The 23,192-nt window shown below is 35.6% G+C and overlaps 2 protein-coding genes across 5 annotated transcripts in view; one reads left to right on the top strand and one right to left on the bottom strand.

Moving 5' to 3' along the window:
* Positions 1-282: 282 nt before the first annotated feature.
* Positions 283-14,830, bottom strand: LOC125650812 (serine/arginine-rich splicing factor 6-like). Of its 4 annotated transcripts, none has more exons than XM_048879345.2 (9): positions 14,735-14,830; positions 10,168-10,299; positions 8,709-8,779; positions 8,419-8,526; positions 6,434-6,469; positions 4,459-4,528; positions 2,518-2,591; positions 2,246-2,368; positions 283-1,579 (listed from the first exon to the last, which is right to left on the bottom strand). In XM_048879345.2, exons 2-9 carry the CDS (start codon positions 10,288-10,290, stop codon positions 1,324-1,326), a joined length of 861 nt encoding a protein of 286 aa, XP_048735302.1. In that variant the 5' UTR covers positions 10,291-10,299; positions 14,735-14,830; the 3' UTR covers positions 283-1,323. The 4 variants fall into 4 exon arrangements, with proteins under 4 accessions (XP_048735302.1, XP_048735303.1, XP_048735304.1 ...); XM_048879346.2 differs by lacking the exon at positions 14,735-14,830 and adding an exon at positions 14,417-14,733; XM_048879347.2 differs by lacking the exon at positions 6,434-6,469.
* Positions 14,831-14,887: 57 nt separating this feature from the next.
* Positions 14,888-23,192, top strand: part of LOC125650814 (glycine N-acyltransferase-like protein 3) — a 34,133-nt gene continuing 25,828 nt past the window's right edge. Inside the window, exon 1 of the mRNA XM_056166273.1 lies at positions 14,888-15,026. The gene's annotated coding sequence lies outside the window, so the exon portion shown is untranslated. The remainder of the gene's footprint in view (positions 15,027-23,192) is intronic.

The raw sequence follows: 23,192 nt of genomic DNA, 5'->3' as shown, positions 1-23,192 counted from the left end.
TCGGAACTCATAACCTCCTGGTTACAAAGCAAACGTTCCTCCAATGAGCTTCTACTACCAGTTGAGTGATATGAGTGAAATATTCACGAGAGGGACGTTAAACAATATACAATTCACTACCAGTTCGACCCGTGAAGCAAAAACAGTTCTTGAACACAACATTTAGCATTTACGGAATGTTGTTCTACCTATCAAGTGTCCGGTATGCACCTGAATCATGTGTACCAAATCATTACATGTGTCTACAGCTACATGTACCTCATCTACAAAGTAAAGACGTCATCATGGTATGGTAAAATTTATTCACAACATACAAGTTTCTAATGACAAAAATGGTCTGAAAATGTTAAGGATCCACTTCAAGTAAATGATCAAAAGACAATGGGTATTTTACTTCATTTCTTAAAAAAGTTTGTAATAATTTCAATACATAGTACCTGCTCATTCAGGGAGTAACGGAAAAAACAATGTGAAAAAGGAAAGAAAACACTTGAGCAGAAATTATAAGATAACAATTAATACTACACAGTGTACATACATTCGTTAGTTCATAGCCTACTGGTAATTACTGAAGAAAATCTTTCTACCCTTATGGAAAAAAATATCAAAATCCATGCAGTTTTGAAAAACTTGCCTGTCTAATGCAATTAATTTCCTCAAAGTAATCCTATAGCATTACCAAACCACAACTGTACATGTCCCAGCATAAACGAGGTGCAATGTATGACATGTTTCCATAGGTATTAATACAAATGTACTATTTAACAAATGTGAAAATAAAGTGAATGGGGGCAATCAATTAAAACGATATTTTATTACGCATGAAAAATTAAAATAATGATCAAAGAAATTTACTTATGATGAAGCATGACAATGCGACTCAGAAGATGCTAAAATGAATCAGAAGCCTGACTCAGAATCTCAGACATAAACGGAGAACACCAAAGGTGTCCAGCATGATGTATTAGATGTATATGTCGATTTGTAAAATTCAATATATCACTGTTTAACAAAGACAGAGAGAGAAAAAAAGCCCACTGGCTAACCCATACTGCTATGTGTTACGATTCGGTGCTTTCATGGCACACCACAAAGGCTGAAACACACCAGTATATTTCTTAAAATAACTCTAATGTACATTGTACAATGTCATGCACATGTTCTTGTGGGGGGTACTACTACTAATTAACCTTCTCTGCAGGCGTTAAAAAAATGTTTTGTACATTGAAATGTATACTACAATGCCATCTGTAACTCTTTTATGGACAAACTGACATGCACATGTATGAAATTATGTCCCTCGGATTCTTATTTTTCCAAACCCTAATTATCATCTTTATCATCTTTGTCGCCTGGACTTTTAGAACGAGACTTTGACCTTGACCTGGACTTTGATGGCGACTTGGATCTTGACCTTGATTTTGAAGGTGACTTGGATCTGGACTTGCGGTCTGGTGACTTGGATTTGGACTTGCTGCGGCTACTACGGCTTCTGCTGCGGCTCCTGGATCTGCTGCCCGACCTCGACCTCCGCCTGGACCTTGACCTACTTCTCGACCTGGAGGGACTTCTACTGTTACTGAAAGAACAAAATACACAGCATGTATTGCATATATATTACCATAAAAACAAAACTACCACTTTCCAAAAACCTTTTATGATCTAATGTCGACGGAGCTAACAGACAACTCTCTAAAGCAGCATGGTCTGCAACAGTGCTGGTGGACTAAAAATGAAACTAAACCATTCTTTGGGCCATCTTCTGTCTGCCTAGTCTTTGATGAACTCTCTCACCTAGAAAACACATCAAATGAATCCCAATATTCATGGTAAGATCGAGAACTCCATCTGGAAATAGAACTGCATTCAGTTATCGTACTCGACTCATCAGAATCGACAACTGAGTCGTCATCGTTGCTTGACCAGTAAACAGATGACCAGTCACTGGAGTAAATTGTCAGGTCAGAGGCTGCTGATGGACTGAAAAATAAATACATGTCTTTATATAATACACTAAAAAAGACAACACACATACATATATATGTTCGGTCATATTTTTTGGGGGCAATTGCACACATCATGGCATCATTCTGAAATCACATCAACAAAAGTAAAACAGACTAATTTAAGTAAGAGAAATTCCTACATAAATGTACGTATATTGAAAAGAAAAACAATAAACTAATTTACAAAACCTAGATGCAAAATTTTTCACCGGCCAAACACCATGATTCTCCGACAGTACCTTCTGCGCCTACTGCGCTTGGGTTTGTCCTCGATTAACTTGATCTTCCTCCCGTTGATTTCTGTTCCATCCAGCTTATTCATAGCATTCTTCATGTCAGAGTAGGAAGAGAACTCCACAACACTGGAAATTCAAATTACCATAGAAATGTCAACACAAACATCCAACAAAAAGCAATGTTGATTGAAAAATCAATTTCCCCTCCATAAATTCTTTTTACCTTATATTCTATAAATGAAAATAAATATTCGAGACTGTATAAACAAACTCACCCTTCATTTTTGTGTTCTTTGTGGGCATCAGCATATGTTACTTCTCCGGCCTGCCTCATGTAGTCTTTCAGATCCTTCAAACCAAAGAGGAGAGCATTACCGACTTGCTTACACAGGCAGAGTGATGGGGATGATTGATGTTTCTGATTACAAGATGCCCTGTCTTACCATTATTCAAACTCACCTGCCCTCTACTTGTACAAGTTGTACTTATAACATGAAAAAATAAAAGATTCAATTGTTATCTATCCATTCCATACAAAGCATAACTCAATCAGGGCTTAATTGCTAATCTAATTTCATTATGACCAATACCTCATTTAAATTCACAAAATTGACATTTCACCATTACAACAGTGTGTGCCAAAAGGATTAGCTCAATGTCCGAACACGAGTAAAAGTTCAGTAGGTCAGCACTACCCTGATCTAACTAGTCGAATTTCTATTATATTTTTCTCTCAGTACTGTTGAAAAATATTTTCTTTACAATAAACAAGAAAATTAAATCTTAAATTATGTGATGATGTCTCTCAATGCTTTTATCCAGGTTGATCTCAGTCCATGTTCAGTTCTGTTATTCATTTGTCATTTTCGACGATCATGTTTAAATGGCTTATAAAACATGCACAACCAGGAAAGAGGAAAAGACAGTTAAGGCAAAGAAATCTTCGCAACAATGAGATGTTATGAATTAAGACATAGTTATTCAAATAAATGGAAAAGCTGGGTGGCTGTGGCTTACGCACGATGAAAATAATAAGGCGATGAAATAGAAATACAAGCATTATTTAAAAAATCTAAATGACCGAAATAAAAGTCATTTTTTAAAATCATATTTTCAGAGGCTAATAAAAAATGCTTTGGACTAGTAAAGTTTAGTCATCTCTACCCCGAATAATCTAGTACAGACTAGTGCTGAAATAAGATTTTGACACACACTGTTTCAAATATTTAAACTAGCTAAGAAGAAGTTGCAAATGCATATATATTGAAATAATAAATTTCTTGCAAGCCCTGATATCATTAGAACAGCATGGAAAACGAATTACCTCCACTGCTGTACTCTGTACCCTAAAAGCGCCCCCTAGTGTAAGCGTGGTGCCAACATTGCCCAGCTCGTCTTCAGTGTTACCAGGCACCCTTATTTTTCATTGTAGATCTGAGTTTCGTTCTACCATGAAAATCAAAGGCAGGAGCCCAGTAAGAGGAGGTGTGGTCACCGAGGAGATACCCAAAAGACAATTGCAATATCCTGTGATCAATGTGTTGAGGCTTGCCCCATGAGCCAATAATATGTGAAGGCTGCGGATTGCCTGGAAAAAAGCCTTCGGGAGGGAGGAGGAAAAACCTGGCCTGACCTCAAGTTTTAACAACGGGACCGAGACAGGAAAGCACCCTGAACCTGATCATGAGACCTTCTCGTCTTTCAGCACTCTCGTCTAATGAGGCTGCGAGGTTTTATGAAAATACATTATACATGTTATTATGTTGCAAATCTGGGAGACATTACATTTACATAAAATCAATTCTTTCATTAATTCAAAAAATCACAAGACAGTTAAAAATCTGACATTATTACTCATAAATGCATAAAGTCTGTTTTTCAGAGTCCAGATGAAAAAAGGATGAACTCCAATCAGATATCCTTCTGCTAGACTGGTGCATCGTCTCCTCATTTGAGCTACTTGTACATGTGCATGTATTTTACTTTAGATGCTATTTTCTTCAAAAATTCCCTGTAAATCTACAAGTGACATGTGCTAGAAAACTGACACATTAGCCTTTATCACGCTTACAACAACTGACACCAAAATAAAAGTTCTACGTATGTGTGTACAATCTGCAAAAGAGTTATGATTTAAGTAACGGCTAATATCTTGAATACTGCTATATTTATTTCCACTGTGACGACAGTATCAGTATGGAGAAAGTAATTCTTACCTGCCAGCTAACACGGGAACTGAGGTTTTCTACAATCAGTCGGTACTCTGTCCTTGTGGGTGGCCCATACCTAGACGTAAGAAGAACAGCATGGAGGTAAAGCTCAACTACATCAAAGTTTCTATACTATAAAATATCAATCACTCAAAAAAAATGTATTCAACACTGAAATAATCCTCCTCCTCAACATGTATTTAGTACCATATGTAAACAAAAGAATCAGTAAAGCTGAAAAATGCTCCTAGACTTTCTTATACACGCTTGTATATCTCTATGTAGTCTTCATGTCAAAACGTCATTCAAATTACAGCAAAACCTAGTCTTTTGAAATTCTGTTTTCAGATGTTAGATATCTATCATCTATTAAGCTCTTCTGAACTAACAGTTCAGCTAAAAGCCGACTAAAATTTTCAAAATTTCACAGAATTATTTCAAAATACGCCAATGTATATACCACAACAATTGAACATGACAGTTGATTCGGTGGAAAATTCCTTTCAGCATGCCATTTTGCAGGGATTTATCAGTGCTGATTGGGAGAGGAATGTCATTTCATTAAAATCTATTTTAAAAATATGACCCTTGTTCTTCTCTGTGACACACACAGAATCAATCTCCAAAGGAAATCATTTCTGAAATTAACTAACAACCAAGAGGACAATCAACGTAGGAACTTTATTGTTTACCACAAAGCACGATCCATCCCGCCCCCATCTAATTTTGTAAATAGGATGAAACGGTATGTACTTGATTTCAAATAACACTTTGAAGATATCAGAATATATTTCTAAAACAGTACAATATTCTTAATTTCCATGTTTTCATACCTAGTAGATTTTACAAATAGTGAACTTAAAAAAATAATAATAAAAACTTGTTCTCTGCAGGAAGAAAATACCTGCATTGCATTTTAGTGCATATTCTTATGTTATTTAATATGTGAATGTGATCAATTGTATTGATAATTTGTAATTGTTTTATAACCACTGCGACACATCATAAAACCAGTAACACCATCAGTATCCTCCACAAATACAACAGTTTAACTTCCTGCTGTGAAAACTTGCTAAATGTGAATAATTCTCTACTGCTTGTTGATGTACATAGTCATAATTGACATGACCAGCTGCATATGTATAACGAGTTTTTACTTTCTTTCTTATCAAAAGTTATAACCATCCCATTAATTATACCACCATGTGATGCCCAATCTGTGAGAGAAAAACAAAAATACAACCACACAAAATTAATTTTGAAGTAACCCATTAAAAATTTGAAATAGATTCATGAATATGTGTGTGAAAAAGCTTCTTGAAAATGTATGTTATCCACTGTTCTATAAACAGTATGTGTACGTTTGCAGCACTTGTGGAGCGGATGGGTCAGTGATGTCTACTTACTGTTTTTGCAGGACAATATTATAATTAATTTTTGCACATGTACTACTGTGAATTTTGCTTATATTGTTCCTGCAGATTTTTATGATAAATCACGGAAATGAAAATCAAAGATCATGTTCCTTTATGAAGTGACTTCCCTCCCACTAGAAAAATTTAGTCAAAATTATAAACTTTTGCTGGAAATTTTAACTCTCAATTTGGAGGTTATTTTCAGTTGGGAATGGGACTGACTGTTGCCCCCAACTACATACTGATAAATCCCTGCAGGTCACACGACACCAATCATATATGCAAATGCATACAATATAGTTGTTAAACTCCAGTCTAATTTTCAAGAATATTTTTTCCAACAGTTACAAAAAATTTGACTCCTTCATTCTCTATTATTTATCTTTAATGTCATAAAATTACATCATGAAACAGAGTAAACAATAAAATCGCACCCTCCCCATTTTATGATTTCCTTTTGTAAAATTATTGAACAACATCTCCTATTTGATTTGGTTACTTAATAAAATTTAACCAAACAATATGTTGTGTGCTTCTAGAGTTTAACGGCCATTTTGAAAATTTACCCGAGATTTCCAGCCATCCGGCGTCTGTCGCCAATTCTGGAAAAGACAGATTAATATTTTAAAAACTGTCTAACAGAGTAAGCAGTTTGATAGTTTAGCCAATACGGACCTGTCATATTTCAAGTCATGAATCTAAAATAGCCTTTGATTTTGGAGATATGACCTTGAATGAGGGAAGTCTAAAATTGCAAATCATTAAAAATGATTTTGAATATAAACAATGTTAATACACGTTAAAGAAATCGGTATTCTAGGTGAATACAACACACTCCATCAATAGCAAAAATTCTGTGAATTATAATTCTTTTTAAATATTAACCATGAGACAAAACTTGAGCTGAGCTATTATAAATTCAGGAAGACGACCTTGGAGAATATATATGACCATAAGGGTCAATTGCAAAGACTGTGAATGATGACCTGTATCGAATAATAGTTTAACTATGTATAATGGTCTTATAATTATCCAGTTATGAATTCAGAATTGAGAACGACTTGAGTTTTGATGACCTTGAGAGAGAAGGTGTCCATAAGTTTGGGTCCTAAGCAGATAATGAGTTATCAATACTAACGCGTAGGTAAAGGAGATCCGGTTAGGACAGACGTGTGGACATACACACATAGAAACCTAGTCTCTAGACACCTCCTAAAAGCTTTTTTGGAGCCCCCCCCCTCCCCCTCCTCCGATGTCAAATATGATTAAATTTTATCTAATACCAGGATCATCTCAAAAGTTATCACAGCATTTTCTGGATGAAGGACTGAGACCCTTGATAATGGCATATATTGAACTTTATAAAATAAAATGGGAAATAGCTGCGCGTGACAGCGACTATTTTCTGTCTCCCCCTTCTAGATCAGTACCTCTACTTTCAGTATGACATTATTTAGCTTTGTCACACTTGTTACAAAAATTTCAGTAACATCATGGTATTTCTGGTTAGGATCAGACACTGTTAATAACGAGTAAAATGATACACAATTATACACCTGTATCATTGAATCATGTGAAATTGATGTCTGCCCGTGTTCACCCAATTATTTTCTATTAAGCAAAATGTGGATAATATTTTGCAAGTCTTAAGCCATATCTCATAGAAATGTGTTCACTTTGTTATATCATATAAACATTCAATAATAATGACATCGATTTTTGACAGGCAATAACTCTTTTATATATATATATATATATATATATATATATACATATATATATATATATACACACACACACACACACACACACACACACATGTGTATATAAGATTATTAGAAATTTGAATAGTTTAACCTTTTATCAGGACAGATATTTGTCATGTACCGATACTGTCCCTTGTCATCAAGAAATACATGTACTTTAATAAAATTAAGACAAAAAAATCTCAAAATAAATGGATATATAAATCTCTGTTGTACATTAACATACATTGATGATTGTAAGGCATACTAAATCAATTGATCTACAGAGCGGACATTTATCTTTTATTCAATTTCCACTTAACTTCTTCCCAGCATTTAAATTGACAATTACAAGCATCCAACCCTTGTCTAAGTATCGGCTGCAACAAAAAGGTTTGCTAAATATTTGTTTACACTCGCTGCAGATTGATCAATCCTACCCATATACATGTACTTATTGACGATTGTTAAACTAAATATTCCTGTATTCAACCCTGGTCATATGTGAATAAACTGGCATGGGAATTTTCCACCAAAAAATTGGGTGAAAAGACACTCTTTCATTTGGAAATACGCATGCAGACCCACGTACATGACCCAGAATGGGTGGAACCATGGGAGTACATCTCTTAAATACAAATTCTACTCTAGAAACATTGTTACATACAAAAACTTTTTGATGGGTCTGTGCCTATGTAGCAAAGCTGTATTGAAACTTTATTCAGTAGAAATAATTCTGCAAATTAGTGAAAGTTCACTGTGTAGCAATAAGTTGAGCAATTTGTATTCTGCTGCATTTTACTCACTTGTCTCGTCCTCCACCACCTCGACTTCTGCGTGGGGGTGGGAAGTCACGGTAACCACTCCTCCGGTCATCTCCACGGGGACCTCCACGAGCATGCTCCACTATCACTCTGTAGAATAAATGCACTAACAGTTAAAACATCATAACATCACTACATGTGCTGATGTACAACGGACTACAAGTACTTCATGCCTGTCAAAACACTGGTAATCTATTCTCCAGTACATTTGGTAAAATTTGTTGGGGTTTTTTGGGGGTGGGACTTTGTATGCTGTTAATTTCATGACTTACCTTTCACCAGCCAGATCTTTTCCATTCAGTTCATATACTGCATCATCAGCATCACGGTAATCTTCAAACTCCTGCAAAAATATTGTACATGAAAGACATTTCACCCTATGTTACATGTTTGTATAAAAGAAATAATGCCTAACGCTAAATTTTTAAAGAATTACTTAAATACTGTGCCTTAAAATGAAGTTTTGTGTTCTGTCAGCAGGATAGAACATGTAACCATTGGCTCAAGTAAAGTTCGAGGTTACCATTTTATAATGGGTTTGGAAGATGGACAAGTTGTTTTGAAAGCAGCTACTTGAGCTTGTAAATTTTTCGTTGTTGTGAATATCTAAAATGCATACAACAATTATACATCAAATAATTCCACTATCTTTCGTTTTCAATTTGACATTGCTTTATTTGCACTAAATTTGCAGTTAACATTGGTTCAATAAATTCATTTATTTACTATGTATGCATAGACTCTACTCAGCGATGAACTCATCCATATTACAGTGCATAGTGTGCAAGTTCATAATGATGATGATATAAAAATATGAAAATAAAAGCTGAAATTTTCCTTATTTTTTAACACATAATAAAAAATCCATCTCTGTTTCATGATGCTGTTTACATTTAATAAAACAAATCTTTATGAATTGGAATGAAGTTTTGAATGTAGGGACTATGTTTCAGTGGATAGTTTCTATTTTGATGTTTGTTACGTATCAGTGGGAGGTGAAGGTGTGATGCGACCTGCACAAAAGTTCCTTGAAATATATCCATTCACTCTGTGCCCCATGACTTAAGGAAGTTAATTCAACTCACACAAACCAATAAAAAAAAAGAAGAAAGAGGCATATGGGCCACATCGCTCATCTGGACCCATATTTAAAGATTTTCCCTACATATTCCCATGTGAAACTTTGATCCCTACCTAATGTGGTCCCAATCTACCCCGGGGCCATGATTTTTACAAACTTCAATCTGCACTATGTCAGGAAGCTTTCATGTAAATGTACATTTCTTTGGCTCTGTGGTTCTAGACAAAGATCTTTTTAAAGATTTTCCCTACATATTGTCGGATCTAATAGTATATACGAGGTCAAATAAATAAGGTTATAAGAAGCACTAAAAATAACCAACGACACGAACAACAGTGAACAATTCACTTATCTCTTCATAAAGATATGGGCTGTGTTGAAAATTTTAGTTTTAAATAATCAACAGTGTCATAGCCTTTTCAGTGATTTTATACATGTATATATATTATTAAAAAAATAATAGCTTCTTAAGAGAAAATAATTATCATACCTGTTAATTTTAACAAGTTTGACTTACAAAATTTTGAAACACAGATGTACAGCATTGTGACCTAATTTTGCAAACTAAATCTGTATAAAAATACCAGACATATACCTTATTCATCAATAGTAAATTCATAATGAATTATTTAGACAAGATAAATAGTTACCACAAAACCATATCCATTTTTCAGCATAACGTCTCGTAGACGTCCATATCCTTTGAAAAATCTTTCGACATCCCGTTCTCTAGCATGATGTGACAATCTTCCAATGTAGACTCTGGTCCCCATCTTGGTATACTTTAAAAAAAAAATAAAAATACATTTGTACACATCACGATAGATAACATTGGAACTCCCTACAACATACAGATGTGCATGATTGTTTGTATATATTGTCATGCCCGACTAAACAAGATTGCTACGCATAGCAATATGTTCCCCGTCGCCGCAAAAAAAGGTGAAGTGCAAGTCCCTTAACTATTGTAAAAGTTGTAGAATCAAAATCACGGTGTAATATGATCAACTACACATGGTGACAAACAATCCTACAAAATTTGAACAAATTATGTACGGCGGTGTCCGAGGAGTTGCATCCAGTGTTCCTATAGTGTAACATGTACAAATTCAACAAGTCCCATAACTCCTGTAAAATCTATAGAATCAAAATGGTGGTGCCACATGATCAACAGCTTAAAACCGTTTTAGCAATATTTCAGACTGCAGAACTTTAATTCGCAAGATAGGATATATATATCGTTTATGACTGTCATTTGTTGCAGTCAAAACTTTTGAAGTCACAAATGAAAAGAGACAGGTGACTGTGAAAACACTGGATTAAACTGTAGTTTTTGAAGTCAATTTGAATTTTCAATCCACTTTGCAATTGCATGTATCATAACCAATATAAAGGGTATCAGGCATAAACATGTGATATCTTCCAAAATGTATATATGACCATTAAATACTTGCTAGTAAATTTTAAAACATAATATATTTGATAGGGCTGCAACGGGTACCCGAAATAACCGAAAACCGCGGGTTGTGATGTTTGGGTCAAGTTCGGCTCCATTTTCCCGTATTTCGGTTCGATTTTGGTTTTTAAAATAGAATCATTATGTCGTCAAAATCCTCAAAGGTGGCTCTATTTTGATCAATTAAATGATGGCATTGTGAACAAAAATTTAAATAATGACAGTATATGAAAGATATGTCAGACGCATTGAAGATATGCCACATCGTCAATGACAAAACATTGAAAGCATGGATGGAAACTAGTAGAAGTGACAATGCTGTTTCTAGTACCATGGATGTCGAGACCAAATATCAATCCACGTCCCCGAGTAATTATTGTGACAAAATACAATAAAGGTTTTTGATTTTAACTGTATATTAGATTTTTGAAATAGTTATATAGACCCGAACCGAAATACCTGAACCCGTAGTAAAATTTTTAGAACTGACCCGACCGGAATTTTTTTGGAACCGTGACAGCCCTAATATTTAAATATCATAACCTGCTTAATGAATAATGTGCCACTTCACGAAAATAAAAAAAAATCTACCAATGGTTGTTTTTTAAAAGAGATTAAACATTTTTGCTAGTTAACGGTGGAACTTTTCATAGATAATTTGTAATGATTTACATTCTTACTTAATTTCTGTCGTTTTTAATGCAAACAATTCACTGATTATACATTTTGAAAGGAAATTGAATCAATATCTACCTTTCCTCACTTGCCTTTTCTATGTACAGTAAAAATGTTCAGTTACTTGTTTATTTCCCTTTCCCTAGTAGTTCCTCCTTTTTCACAAAAGTTATTTGTGCCAAGTTTTTAATCCTTCTAGTGCAAAAATGTTTCCATTTTTCCTTTACATGCACATTTTACATTTCATGGAATACTTTTTTCGGTTGTGCGTCATTTTGAAGCAGTAATTTTTTTTTCAGGGGGTCAAATGAAATTTTTGTGCGTAACATGTGCATTAACGTAAACCCTGAACCTTTCAAAAAGTAAAAACTGACTGTTCAGTATACTTATGAAGATGATTGGCAGGGAAATCACATATGTACATTTATTTTTTCATTGAGTAGAAGTGAGTTAAATGTAAGTACAAAAGTTCTACACAGGCTATCCATACTCAGGGCTCAAAATATTTTTTCCCCTTAAGTGGTCAGTTGCAGTCTTCATGAAAACTCAGTGGTCCGAAGACCGGGGCCAGTGAATTTTACGATAGTGTCAGTAAAAATTAAAAATCAGGAAGTCTGTGGGCTTGTAGACTTTTTGTAAGTCACATTAAATATAATGTTGGATTTAGATATCTAAACATCCTATTAGCTTAAATTTACCATCAAAATAAAAATAAATAAAAAAAATAGCACATAAAGTAAGTGTTTGGACATCATGGTTTGTTTATGTCATAAAGAACGATAACTAAAGGTGTAATTGTCAAGATAACTTGTACATTGATCGTGTGAATATTAAACGAACTTGTTGAAACAACAAAAATGGCCGCGTTTTGTACACCGGTAATTGCTGCTTTATTGCATTGTCCAATTAAAATGAACTTCGTCAATTGCAGTTATCTCTGATTTTATGCAATTTTTATAGTTTATAGAATTAATAAATCGTTTACATTTGATGTTGGTAGAGAAGGCTAGTTTGGCTACTTCCTAAGGTGCACTCAGGCTGTTTTCACGTTTGTGAAAAATACGTGAATTTGTAGTCTTGTTGTTTGTGGGCGAAGAGAGAGAAAATACCGTGTATGGTGTTGTTTTTCCGGTATCGACAGAAAGAATGTCTTAGTGTGGATATGAATACGAGTAATAACCATAGTTCCAGTAAATTAATTGTACAATTTTACAATGCATTCCATAATGTATGTGATAAACAAAAAAATTAGGGGGCCAGTAAATTTCACTGTGGGCCAGTAAATTCAGACAGTTCACTGGTCCGACTGGCCAGCAAGTTTTAAATGTTTTCGAGAAGACTGCAGTTGGCCACCAATCCTGATTTCTTAGTGCCCAATTGCTAATTTTAGTGGCCATATTTTAGTAACAATGTTTTAAGACCAACTTTTGTATATAAAAAAAAATTTTAATTATCAAATTTTAAAGTTTTTAGATCCCGATTTTAATTGTCTTGCCTGCAATCGTAGGATATGCATTGCAATGCATGCACTACATGGACATCGTTTCCTTTTCAAATCCAAAACATTTATATAATTTCGACCACAAATCTTTGAATGTACGTTACTCATCTTCCTTCACCGATTCCTCGTGCTGCGTTAAAAAACTGTCTTGTTCCCTTTCCGATTTGTTAGAAGCCCTTGGTTTACCAAAGAAGTTTTCATTTTTTAGCGTCCATTGTGCTATTGAATCTGAATCATTTAAGCACTTCAAGTAAACAGAATAAGATGTTATAACCAAATGCTTTTGTGAAACCCTCTCTTGATTCAGACTGTGCAAGTATATTAGGTCATAGACAGTTCAAGGAATTTGTGAAATGGGGTGGGGGGATCGTAGCACTTCATTTTTCACGTACTTTTCACAACCTCTACCCCTACCCCATATACCCCTTTGCTGGTGTACATAATTAAGTTAACATCTTAGGGAGATCACGAGACAGTCTTTATATAAGCTCTGGGGTAAATGGTGTAAAATCCTGCATTCTGAGCATTTCCTGGCACTTCTTTTTCACTTTCAAATTGTCTACTTCTACTTGTTGAGAATTCTTAGATACTTGTATCTGACGAAAATATCATAAATATATGTATATCAGTGGTCTTATTCATCCTAGAATTAATTGATATACTGGTGTTTATAAATTTGAGTGACCTTTCATATCATTTTAACTCAAAGACTTGGTAAAATTGAATAACTCTTAAACTTTTTGGTCCACAAAAAGGGGGGTCTAGACCCCCTTCTGGATCCGTCCTTGTAGCTCATACTTCAAACAATTCGTTCAATGGGAAAAGAAAAACACCGGTCACCAAATGGCGACTGTCCCTTCATTCTTGATCGCCAGTCGAAATTTCCACCACTTTAGTCATTATTTTGAGACCTGATACTCCAGGTGTTTGTGAGGACTGCATAACTTTTAAAAATTTAAAAAGTTTTGAACTCAAATAAATTGAAACTACTAATGAAAGTGAAACAAAAGAATCTGACCAACAAAGATGGGAATTTATAATTCAAGGAAAAGGCCTTTAACATGCCTAGTAATCTTGAGTTTACCAGTGAATTATTATAATTACTGAGTCAATACTCCGTAAGCACGAAACACTATTCTGAATACATAAACTTTCATAAATTTTAAACTGTCTATGCCCTATTTAGTATTACATTTTTTTTTTTTATTAAAAATCTCCATTTACGTAACCCTCAAGAAAATCACATATCTAAATACTCTTACAATACCTTCTTCAAAGATAGTCAACCTAATATATCAGACTGCGATAATGTACCCCGTATTTATACGTAAAACATACGATCACAAACCGGAAGATTGAAATTTAGAAAAGCGTTTTTAGTACGATCACAAAACCGGAAGTACCCCTTTCTTGTGCCCAGTATTTGTTTGCCTCTTAAACAAAATATCTTGTTGGAAAACAAACTAATCTTACTTTGTTCCTGTTAACAACAAACTCTGTAATCTTAATCATTGACATTCATGTATTATACAATATATTTTCCACAGTAAATCTTAATTCAACATTCAGTACAACCCAAGCTTACCTCTCAAGCAAAACGAGGTCTAGTACGTGCTGCGTCGTATTTCTTCAACGTCTAAACAACGCTTGAAATTTCTGTATACAAGAAAACATTTTTAAGACAAAGACTTTAAAAAAAAATAAAAAAAATCTTTTCAATATTGAACGAACACACGCCAAGTGGTAATAGATGCGAAGATTTAAACTTTGGACATTGATCATTTGTTCACTTTTGACCAAGTACCATCAAAATCAAAGTACTTGTGGTGCAGGACTTAGGATCACACAAGGAACGACAACTCTGGGTAGAGATTGAGGTAGGCCTAGTATAGTAGGGGACAGTTTAGCACTACAGTCCCGGTAAAAAATGGAAATAACCCATATTTGAAGTGATATTACATGTGTAAAAATGAATAAATTAATTTTAGAACACATGTCAAATGTAGCCGAGTGTTTAAAGGACACATTTCATGTTTTCAAAGTATACAACTTTACATGCATTTCGTCTTCTTTATGCATATAGTAATTAATTCTAATAGTTCGTTCGCCGAAATTTTGTGATAATTAACCACAATACAGACTTAAATCTAAGCCCCGATTTCAAAAAGTCTAGTTAATTAGGTAGGTAGTCACGTGGTACAGTGACGTCACATGCGCTCTTCGGATTGTGAAAGTACTGCGAGATATTATTAAAAACTCAACTTTTAGGAGCCTATTTTATTTACCTTGGGCAACATTTAAATCGATGTTGACAAATTGTCCGAGTTTTATATGTGTTAGCCACCAGTGCACACATATAACGATATAAATACCCAAATATAGCGATCGAGTAAAGTGTGTATGAAATCAGCAATATTGTGAGTAAATAATGTTTATATGGGTCGCTGTCTACAAACTGTTTGGTGATGTTATTCCGTTATACATCTGTAATTGGCGCTGTTTTTCTAAAATAAACAATGCAATCATTATTTATTTTTGGATTAGACAAATTATGATACGTTAAATTGTTGACAACTAGGCCCTATGCCAAGCTATTGTCACGAGTGCATTTCGAAAAGAAAGAAAAAGACAACACACACAAAACAATAAAAATATTCATATTTAAAGTGGTAGTCACGTTTTTTATTTTGATAAAGCAATCTTTTTACTATTTTTGAATTGTGATCTGCACGTCTTTAGCAAGTACGATATACAACATGTAGGTGTCACATGATTCCTAGCATATAGCCTGGTTCCCGAGGCCTTCCGATGTGCATGCACAGAGGGTCTTGGATATAATTTTGACCATGATCCACCTTCCGTCTCAGCTACAGAACGTTTGCTGGAACATGCATGTTTTCACTTGAATTGACCACGTTTCTTATTTGTACCCATCTACAATGATCATACCATGGTTACACCTACATGTTGCATATCATGACCTCGCTTCTCTCGTGTAGCACCAATCAGCGGGGAACCAGTTTATAATTGTCATCAAGCGGGTAGCTCGTGAACCGTGTGTTCACATTGATTAGCACGTTTTTACGATGCTTGAGAGCGAGGTGTCAGAACACTGACAGGTGTGCTGTATATGGTTTGAATAAACATTGGTAAGTTTACCCTATTTTTGTACTACCATCGCTATTCCCCCGGTAATCGGCCAGTAGCGGAGGGAAACATGATATATATGGTACAGTATGTATATACTAGTATGTATTTACTAGAAAATACTTCAATGCACTAATTTCCGTTTTATGATTTATGATACAAGTAATTGAGATAAATAAATGTTTATTCGGTATATACATACATATAAACATAAATACCAAGGATAACCCATGAAAGCTCGAAAGCATATTTCAATGCCATTATGGGGCCCTTTGATGCAGGGGTGTTTTGCGCTAGGGAGTCATTTATATGGGAGGAAACCCACGTGTCCGAGCGGGCGACCACCATACCCAATCTCTACCCATAGTTGTCGTTCCTTGCTCTCACTTGCACCTCTGTCAACGTCTCAAGGGTTTTACAAGATTTTTGTAAAATGGCACTTACGCTCAAATAAAGTATGGTTTTGACTTCAGTTACAAAAATATACGTAAATAAATAAATACTGAGCAGATGTCAGTCTATTTGTTACACAAGAAACATTGATTTGGGTTGAAACGTGGATATTGGGTTGTTCTACCTTGCACCAGGCCTATACATAGGTACATGCATGAAGAATATATATAGTAATAGAAAAAAAATCTACAAATAGTTTCTTGTCCTACATTTTCCCAATATCTTATGAAGTAGTTCTTAGTTTTATTAGCCGTAAAAAAAAAAAAAGTGGAATTATTTTACACGTGGAATAACATTGCTTATTTTGAGACGTGTGAGTGTAAGGAACGATAACTCTGGGTAGAGATTGCCACCATACCGTCTCACATACAACCACTGCCGATCACGGGGATCGAACTCGGGTCGCAGTGGTGAGAAGCGAGAGCGCTACCCGGACACCCTAGATTTGGAACTAGTTCACCTGCAATCTGATTAAAATAAGATCTTTGATCCGCTCCGTTATTGTTATGTCGATCTTATTTTAATCAGATTGGTTCACCTGTTGTAATTTATCAAATTGTTGTTGATATAGTTTTTCCAAACAGAACCTGATTCTTTAAAAAAAGGTTGAATCAATTTACTCAAAATTTTGTTTTAAAAAATCAGTATTTCCACCAATGATGTAAAAATTTATCTCTAGCCCCCACTTTTTTCAGTGCGATTTTAAATTTTAAGACAAGACTTTGAAAATGTTGTGGTTGATTTGTGTTGCTTATGTAATGTGTTGACACCAACAGACGAATTTCAGGTGCAAAAATGTAATGTTTAGAACACTACTAGTGTAGCTCAGTAACAAGCATTGCGACCCAATTTTTAATTTCTCAATTCTCCTTCAATGCATCGTCGCAAACCACGGTTTTGAGTCCACACACGCTCCCTCAAACATATTTCACAGTTTTTCCCTTGGTTACCGCTTTGCATTGTAAACGATTGTGTAAACATACACCACCATATTTATCTCCGATAAAGGAGATCAATAGGTATATGTAACCGATAATTTCATTGGATTGATTGCTTGGGTTACTGGAATCTCCGCTATACCCCCAAAAAACCGCTATACCCAGAAAAAAGTACACTATACCCAATACTGCGATCACATACCCAGGGAATCCTCTTAGATGGGTTGAGAAATGGTTATCTGGGGGAAATGGTACACTGAATTGGTACCGTTACCGTTATACAGCCAATTCATAGAAAATCCAATACACCCGGCGCTATTTGCGGAGATTCCAAGCACCGTGATTGCTTGATTATATCTTGCTTAACGTCTCGCTCGAGAATTTTTCACTCATATGGAGACGTCACCAAGACCGGTGAAGGGCTTCAAATTTAGGCCAATGCTCGGCGCTTACGGCCATTGAGCAGTGAGGGTTCTTTAGCGTGCCACACCTACTGTGACACGGAACATCCGTTTTTAAGGTCATCTCCGAGGACCCGTGACATTCACACCTGATGCCGAGCGTTTTTTCACTACCCGTTTTAACGACTTGGGTCTGTCGCGGCCGGGATTCGAACCCCGGCCTACCGCATGCAGGGCGAACGCTCTAACCTCTCGGCCACCGCGGCGGTAAATAATTTCATTGGATAAGAAAAGGTAAAAAAATTTCATGCATATTTAATGAGAAACGAGCTATTTGTATAGGATTGACTCACGGGTGATGATAGAGAGAATCGATTAGAAGCACCCGTGGGTAACTGACGATGCATTCAATGTAGAAATCAAAAATACACTTTCCAAAAAAAATTGACATTAGTGCAAATCTCAGGTGCGAACCTCTTTAACCCGCCTATTCATTGAACTCGGGAAAACATATTCATAAAGTAATTGATGTAATTAACAGTGCATTGTGACGTCATATTCAGCGTCGGTGTTCAATCGGATCACGCGCTCGTCCTTTTCCGTTACCGGTTCATTTGCGGTTACGGAAATAGCCGAGTAGTTACTATTGCATCGGTGTTTAGCAAATTCACAAACATAGGAGACATGGTACAATCGCGTTAATCAAGAAGTGATTATAGATGATTAAGAAAATAAGATTTACATGCTTTTACGGATTTTATGTAACATCTTAGAATAATGTGAACTTGGGTACATGAGATTCAAATCGAATCCACGCCATTTTTACAAAAATTTTCAATGGCCCTCTTGCTATGTTGGACAATATGAGGGTCCTTATTTTGTTCAGTCAGTAACTGCTCTCGACTGAGGGTGCCCTTGTCATGGTCTAACTGCGGACCATCATCAACTGGCTGTCTGTTTTCATGTGAACTGCCATCAAAAGTGAAATAGGAAAGCGTCAGTGAGGTAAATTTCATGAGATGAATCAGCTGTGTGAAATGATGTCACGTGTTGAGACTCGATTTATTTTCTTGTGATCGCTTTGATAACAACACATGCTGTCATCTTTTCACAAACTATGCGTTCTGATGCAACTTTGCCACAAGCTAAATCGTTGTCTAGCAACAAGAAAACACCATGAACAGGAAGAGTAGGTTGAACACCTACGATAACTGGTCCAGGAATCTGATTTCAGATACATTCTTCGTAAGGTAACATCAATGGCGCTCAGCTCCACACCCTGTAATAAAACTGACACACCAGCAGAAGTCTGCTCAGATAAAGGCAAAACATTCTCTAACAACAAAATCTCTGCAGCACCAATATCTCTCAAAATCTAGTGCCATTGAGTGAAAAAAACTCCTTGAGACAAGAGGGCTTTTAATCCTCCATAGAATTGATAAAACTGAACTTTGAACCCTGAATATCAGGAGTGTCAGAAGAAACAAAACAAAGGCTTTCCTATAATTTCTAAATGCTGTACAAGTATGTGACTGTGGTTTGTCAAGGTCAATTTTATGCCCCCGAGATCGAAGATCGGGGGGCATATTGATTTTGTCCTGTCTGTCATTCTGTCTGAAACTTTAACTTTGCTAATAACTTTTGAACAGTAAGTGCTAGAGCTTTGATATTTCACACGAGTATTCCTTGTGACAAAACCAAAATGTTTGACCCTTGACCTTGGAGTTTGACCTACTTTTTAAAAACTTTAACCTTGCATATATGCTCGCAACATCCAACAGTATGTGCTTCGCATTTCCATTGACATATTACCTGATGTGAATGAGAAACTTCGCATGTTCTGTGGTGTAAATCAAGTGTGGAATGGCGTTTTCTGCATGGTGCAGTATTAATGCTTTGATTTAGATTCAGTTTTTATCCAACAAATGTTTTTGAACAGCATTTACAACCTACTGGTACTGGTATACCGAATATGATAAAGGCATCAGTTCTCGCCTCTTTTGGTACAATTCTGAGGCCGTTTTTACATTTGTATTTGCTGTTAAATTTCCCAGCAAATACTAATGGGACAGAAGCAGACACTTGATTTGCGTTTGTTTTTGTATTGAACTGTAGTTCACTGTGCCTTTTAGACAGTCTGCACTGGTTGCATGTTTGGCTTTTGTCATGATCTCTTCAAGTAACTTCTTAAGCAGTGTTGAAATTATTCTCTTTAACTTTCCTTTAAGATGTCGTTTTGCCTGGTCGGAATATGGGGCTCACGGCGGGTGTGACCGGTCGACAGGGGATGCTTACTCTTCCTAGGCACCTGATCCCACCTCTGGTGTGTCCAGGGGTCCGTGTTTGCCCAACTACCTATTTTGTATTGCTTGTGGGAGTTATGAAATTGATCACTGTTATCTTCACCTTGCATAAACAACATCCATACTTCACAGGAGGCCCCATACTTGTTTACATTTAATTGATGCATGTTGGAATCAATTACTCGTGAGCGTCATTAAGACTGCATGCTATGAGTAAAACTTAGTATAAAATGCCAGAGAAAAAATAATTATGGGAAGTGCAAGGTGAAGGTAACGAACAGTGATCAATCTCATAACTCCTACAAGCAATACAAAATAGATAGTTGGGCAAACAAGGACCCCAGGACACACCAGAGGTGGGATCAGGAAGTCTAATAATTCATAAGAAAAAAATAATAGGTATGAAAAATTGGCATTCGAACCACAGATATGCAATCTGGGCCTGTCCAAAACTTCATTGAGACTGCCGCTATAGCACCTCGGCTATCCATCCCATGAAGAATTTCTGAATTTTAAGCTATCTAAAGTCACCCGTCGTGGACATAGAAATTTTCTTGATAATACGACAAAAGTTATACACAAGAATTAAGTTTTTTTTTCATAGAGTGGGTAAAGTCTCCATACTTTTATTTACAAAACATATTACACCTGAACATGTACTAACATATTTTATTCAGTTCACAATGGAGACTTGGCCCACTCCATATGGAAATCTGCTTCGAAAAGTCAAATTTACTGTAATTTCGTTTTTCGCGTATACGTGATTTTAAATGGGATTTTTTCAATGTTCCTTTGAAATGGGCACATCGAAAAAGCATTTTTGGAAACTATGGATTGATTTTTTAAAACTAGAATGCAAATTTTTCTTTTTCTGGAGAGTTTCAATTTTAACTTGGATATTTGTCCTTCTGTGGGTTCTCGGCTTGATAAAGTTACCCATCTTCTTTAATCTCTAACTGAAATTGTAGAACTACTCTAACCAACTCATCCTTTTTCAAGGCATTAAAAACCTGAATTTCAACATTCAGCGAAAAAAAAATCTGTGACCGAAAACATGTTGATTTTCAGTGGCTATGAAACTCAATAATGAAATAAACTAGATACAAATTTTGAAAAATTGCGATAATTCTTGATCTTGGACGAGCCTCCATTTTGTTGTGGATCAGAATAAACCATGTAAACCCAACAAAAATCAAATCACAAAGAATTCAGAGATTTAAGAATTGATTTATAGTTATTGACAGATAAATGAAAAATTATAAACTTACATTAGCTGATTTAACATACGAGAAATATGAACTGTTACAACTCAGCTGTTAAGTCCAGTGAATCCTCAGATGTAATTGTGTAGAATGCTTATATAATTCTTAGCAAGTGCTTATTACCACAAAATTTACAGGCTGTTTATACTAAAATGAAGACTCCAGACATTACCCGTTTACGACCCGGATAAACAGAGTTACATCATCTTTATATGGTATTCCGTGGGGTTAGAATAGGTCCTCAATACCCCTTGCTTGTCGTAAGAGGCGAGTAAATGAGACTGAAAAACCTGAGGCCCCGTGTCACAGCAGATGTGGGACGATAAAAATCTCTCCCTGCTCAAAGACCGTAAGAGCCGAGGATATGGCTAAATTTGTAGCCCTTCACCGTCAATGGTGACGTCTTCATATGAGTGAAAAATTCTCGAGTGGGACGTTAAACAATATACATTGAAAATACGGATGTATATTTAATTGCTGTGATAAAATTTAGAAATTCATTTCAAAATTAAGGATTATCTCCCTCATGCATAGCTCTTATCCTTAGACGAATTTGACTCCACTTTTTGGCCCTCTGTTTTTCCCTATAATAGCTCTAGCAAGTTTATCGTTATTTCGGATTTCAAACATTTCGGTTGAGCATCACTGAAGAGACATTATTTGTCGAAATGCGCATCTGGTGCATCAAAATTGGTACCGTATAAGTTTTACAATACAATCAATAAATTTTTATACAGTACTGTCAAAAATCGTTGTAAAAAGAACATCTAGAATTTTGTGTAAGTCAGAAATATTAATCAAGTGCAAATCAGTACACAACACATTCCAGTTTTACGAATGTCATAAATGAAAGGTGAAGGTAACGAACCGTGATTAATCTCATAATTCCTATAAGCAATACAAAATATAGAGTTGGGCAAACACGGACCTGGACATAGCAGAGCTGGGATAAGGTGCCCAGGAGGAATAACCATCCCCTGTCGACCGGTCACAACCACCATGAGCCCTGAATTGGCCTGTTTTGTCAGATATATATACGGATGCTACAACATTGACGTGATTATACATTCAGCGGATCCCAGACTATTAGAAATCATGTCAGTTCATGGTGAAGAAGAACGAGGAAGCATGTCTGAAAAGGGAAAATTGTACAAGTTAGAATTATCCTTCAAATATCTGAAACAGTCAGTCACTCAGATTAAGAGACTAATGTTAGAAAATAAGACAGAGAATCAAAAAGATAATAAAGAAGTATTCAAAGTGGCTTCCAAACTACGATATTTTTATTAGTGTTGCTTGAACAAATTGTCGTAGGGTGTAAAGATCAAAAAGAAAAGGATGAACTGTTGAATTGTCATTATGACTATGATGTTTTACTTATGAACTTCAAAAGAGAAGTAGAAGAATTCTTTTCTCGTCAGGAAAGTGTGAAATATGAGATGCAGAATGAAACAGCGCAGTCACAGATCCATATCCAGATCATCAGCATCTTCGAGCATTTCCCTAGTAAAACTTAAGGAGAAACAAAGAATTGCAGAA

Source organism: Ostrea edulis, chromosome 5 (genome assembly GCF_947568905.1).
Source record: "Ostrea edulis chromosome 5, xbOstEdul1.1, whole genome shotgun sequence".
Taxonomy (NCBI): domain Eukaryota; kingdom Metazoa; phylum Mollusca; class Bivalvia; order Ostreida; family Ostreidae; genus Ostrea; species Ostrea edulis.
This window is presented reverse-complemented; position numbering and strand designations above follow the sequence as displayed.

Coding starts and splice junctions, on each gene's coding strand:
- LOC125650812 (XM_048879345.2), bottom strand. CDS start 10,290: ATGGGGACCAGAGTCTACATTGGAAGATTGTCACATCATGCTAGAGAA. Junction 2,592..4,458: donor GTTCCCGTGTTAGCTGGCAG/GTAAGAATTACT, acceptor TTTGGTTTGAAG/GATCTGAAAGACTACATGAG. Junction 1,580..2,245: donor AAGCGCAGTAGGCGCAGAAG/GTACTGTCGGAG, acceptor TTGTTCTTTCAG/TAACAGTAGAAGTCCCTCCA.